The 4,623-nt window shown below is 43.4% G+C and overlaps 1 protein-coding gene across 1 annotated transcript; it reads right to left on the bottom strand.

Moving 5' to 3' along the window:
• Positions 1–209: 209 nt before the first annotated feature.
• LOC109155144 (RNA-directed DNA polymerase homolog) lies at positions 210–818 on the bottom strand. The gene has a single exon (XM_019302877.1). The coding sequence runs from the start codon at positions 816–818 to the stop codon at positions 210–212; it is 609 nt and encodes a 202-aa protein (XP_019158422.1).
• Positions 819–4,623: the final 3,805 nt, after the last annotated feature.

Here is a 4,623-nt window from a genome sequence, read left to right as displayed (position 1 = left end):
AAGCATAGGCAATCACTTTCCCATTCTGCATCAACACGCAACCCAGTCCCTTCTTGGATGCGTCACTGTATACTTCAAACCCCTCCATCCCGGATGGTAAAAATCAACACAGGTGCGGTAGTGAGCTATTCCTTTAATTCCTGAAAAGCTGACTCACAAGCTTGGTTCCATTGAAACGACACATCCTTCCTTAGCAACTTAGTTAAAGGCTAGGCCACTTTGGCAAAATCCAACACAAATCTTCGGTAATACCTAGCTAACCCCAAGAAACTCCTTACTTCTGCCACTGTTGTCGGCACAACCCACTCTTTCACCGCCCGAATCTTATCCGGATCGACCGAGATACCGTTGTTGTTGATTACATGTCCCAAGAACTCCACGCTATCCTTCCAAAATTCGCATTTCGAGAGCTTGGCGTACAATTGCTTTTCCCGTAAAGTCTGGAATACTATCCGGAGATGCCCTTCATGTTCTTCTCTATCCCGAGAGTAGACGAGTATGTCATCAATAAACACGATCACAAAGTTGTCAAGGTGAGGTTTGAATACCCGATTCATCAGATCCATGAACGCTGTTGGTGCATTAGTCAATCCAAACGGCATCACCGTGAACTCGTAGTGTCCATAGCGAGTTCTGAACGCAGTCTTATGTATGTCCTTATCCGTCACCTTCAACTGATGATAGCCTGACCTTAGATCAATCTTGGAGAATACCCCTGCACCTCTGAGTTGGTCGAACAAGTCGTCGATCCTTGGTAGTGGATATTTGTTCTTGATCGTTACTTGGTTTAACTCACGATAATCAATGCACAGTCTCATACTCCCATCCTTCTTCTTTACGAAAAGAACAGGCGCTCCCCACGGTGATGTACTAGGTCGAATATACCCCTTGTCCAACAAATCTTGTATCTAAACCTTCAATTCCTGCATTTCTTTGGGCGCTAAACGATAAGGAGCCTTTGATATAGGTGTCGTCCCAGGCACGAGATCTACCGAGAACTCAACTTCTCTAGGAGGAGGCATGCCTGGAATTTCCTCGGGAAATACGTCAAGGAACTCGCGCACCACCGGTATGGATTGGGCCACATCTCCCTTTGCCTTGAGATCTGGGAACACAGATAGGCTTCGTGACCCTTCTCAAGGTACTTCTTCATCCTTAACATCGACACCAACTTGACCCCGGACTCCATCGTTGTTCCCCGATAAGACACCATCTTCCCGCTTGGTCCTCTAAGTAACACTTTCTGCTCACCATAAAGAATCTGAGCTTTGAACTGCCCCAGCCAATCCATGCCCAAGACTACATCTACGCCGTCTAGGCCGAACTGGATCAAATTACTGGGGAACTCTTCTTCTCCGATGACTATCTTAACGTCTTTGAAGAGGCGGTCGCACGACTTGAATTTTCTGGAAGCCACCTTCACGTTTAGCTTCACTTCAACGCCATCGGTTAAGCCTAGCTTCTTCACGAGCCCTGGCGACACGAACGAGTTGGATGCACCGGAGTCGAACAGGATCACGGCCGGAAGCGACTATACCATAAAGGTTCTTGTTACCACGTCGCCATCCCCAGCCTGAGCTTCGCTTAAGACAAGAGTCATCTCTCATGACGGCTCTCTCAATGAGTCCTGAACTTCCAAACTTCCAATCGATCTTTGCTCACGAGGCGACGGTACCGTAGCATCACTGGGGCTTACTCGCGTAGACGTACCACTCCTGATCCACTACTCGACGACACTGGGAGTGTTACTGTAACACCCCTAAAATTTTAAACTTTCAAGCTTTATGAAATAAACGTAATATTATCATTAAATCCCAAAACAGAGCATACTAATCATAAGTGTTTGGGGTGTTATGCCACATCTGAGCTGGAGAACTCAGATGCTCAGGCTAAACTATCTAATTATCCTCAAACAACGTCATTACATCATTATGGCACGCAGGACGAATAGGAAACTAACTATCTAAGCCCCGGGTCCTCTAGCGCGCTCTGGAGCTAATCATCTGTGCCTGAAAGCCAAATATATCTGTTCAGCGAATAATGTTGGTAACCCACTCCAACGCGTTAAAATACAATATATATATATATATATATATATATATATATATATATATATATATATATATATATATATATATATATATATATGAAAACCATTTTGAAGCCGGAAGATATATTCCAAGGAGACTCTAGCTTTAGAACCGAGAATAACTCAACAAGTAGGGACAAATACATTCAACAGTTATAATCATGCATATAAAGATACTAGCATATATCCTAAGGTCACAATATTATTTCACATCATTCATATAATTATTCAATCGTTATCTAAACACATAAGCACACTTTGGTGGCGCCACAGGACCAATCGCATGCCCATACATGAGGGTCCGCGCATATAGCGCTAACAAGGCCTCGCAGCACCCTGCCTCGTATCGCAACACGAAGGGGTTGATCGCAACCAACCGATGAATCACAGCTCATCATAACGTTTGATCGCAACCAAACGGTGGACCGCAGCCCAAAACTGTATTTCTGATCGCAACCAGATTATGAACCGCAGCTCATGTAAAACGTTTGATCGCAACCAAACGGTGGACCGTAGCCCTATATAATATTTATATACCTAACCGATCGCAACCGGCGTGGTTAACAGTTGGTATGGTTCTCAACCCATCCAACTGCCCGTATAGCCAATTTGATCGCAACCAAATTGGGGTATCATGCACACATAACACATAACAAGCACATGCAACCCACATTAGCACATTGGGAGCGGGGAGAGAAAGCGTATAATAAACTTATGCATGGTCATCCACATACTAGGAATAATCCTAAGGGGTTCATACATCTTTACCTAGGCCAAAGGGGTACCGATTCAACTAGCATGCAATTCATAAGACTCTTTTATCCTACGAATGGTACTCGAAACATCAAACTAGACTCAGGCACGATGAACGGAGTCCGTTGGGAGACCACGAGGGTCAGGAAAACATCAAACGGGAAAAACCACCATCCCACATTGGGAATATCCAGCGGGTGGAGGACCACCCGCCGCCTGCCCACCGGCGGCGAATTACTGGGCAGCGGGTGCCCGGCGGGCAATCGCTTGCCCGCCAGCTGCCCGCTGCCGGCGACGCCCTTAGGGGCAGCGGGTAGGTGGCGGGTTCCCCTACCCCCCACTGACTCTTTTTCAATACTTGGGTCCCGGGATCTTTTGTGGAACCCGAAACCATGTTTAGACACTTTTAAACGCAAACGACGACACCATGTAGTCAAATAACGGATCAAAACCAAGAATCACATTGAACACATCCTTACATGACTTCTAAACATAATCAACACCCGAACATGCGAATTCCCACCCAAATATACCAAGAATATCACAATACGAAATGCACGATTCAACCTAGGGCTCTAATCATATTTAAATTACCAAAATCATACTTTATCTTTAAAATCAAGAACATCAAGATTTATCAAGAACAACACACAATTATCAAGATCCTCTTATAATCATCAAGATCAACACATAAGATCATCTCATAAACATCAAGATTATATCATAATCATCATAAAAGCTTTATCAAGACACAAGCATAGAATTGCATATCAAAGGAGCCAAAGAAGAAGATTATAGCAAGGAAAATAGGTTTTGTTGAGACATGGGTTACCTCTTAGCCTTAATTAATTCTCCCTTGGCTATTAAGGTTCTTCTCTAAGATTTCCATCCGATTGATCTCCCTAGGCTTGGTGGTGGTGAATCTCCCGGGAATATTTTCGCGTAATATAACTATGGGTGGTAAGGGTTCTAATTGCTTTCTAATCCCCTATTTATAGAATCGGAATCTTAATCCTAATCTGAATAGTAAAGGCCTACTTTCTTTATTCCTAATAGATATATAGGTCTAGGATTCCTAGTTAGAATCTGACTAGTAAAAGGTTTACTCTCTTTATTCCTAATAGGCTTAAGACTCTAGTTTAGGCAAGGGTCCACGATCCATGGTGGATCATATTAATTAATTAAAGGGAATCCTAACCAAATTAAACCCTTTTTAATTATTATTAATGGAATTAATTAAATAATTAATCCGGGATTGAAGGCCGTAACACGGGGTGTTACATTTACGAACTCCCGCCACCTTGGGTTTCTTAGTCACTTTGCTAACATCGTCAAGCGATACTGCACGTTGGCGAGGCGGCGTCATGACAAAGTTTCTACAACAACAACACTGCTGCGAAACATAACAACAAGCAAGCAAGCAAACTATAAACAACACACAGCTCACCGCACATCCTAAGAGTCCTAAGTCCTAAGCACTTAGATACTTGCGGTCATCTTAGGGTCTCAAACCACACTTAACCTCTTAAAAGTCTAAACTCTAGCATCCTAGGCTCAAACCTAGGCTCTGATACCAACTGTAACACCCCCGATTTTCATGTTATTTTAAACTTAATTATGCAAGATAACTAACCACAAAAACATAAAGCATAGCACAGCGGAAGTGTAATATATAAAGCCGGAAAATAGGGAGTGTTATGCCACGTTCACATCAAAGTGAACGCACAGGCAAAAACCGACAACAACAATCTAATATATTCAACAGAAGAGGCCATAGGCCC

Source organism: Ipomoea nil, unplaced genomic scaffold (genome assembly GCF_001879475.1).
Source record: "Ipomoea nil cultivar Tokyo-kokei standard unplaced genomic scaffold, Asagao_1.1 scaffold2694, whole genome shotgun sequence".
Lineage (NCBI taxonomy): Eukaryota > Viridiplantae > Streptophyta > Magnoliopsida > Solanales > Convolvulaceae > Ipomoea > Ipomoea nil.
Note: the sequence above shows the minus strand (reverse complement) of the source record. Positions and strands in the feature narration are given on the sequence as shown.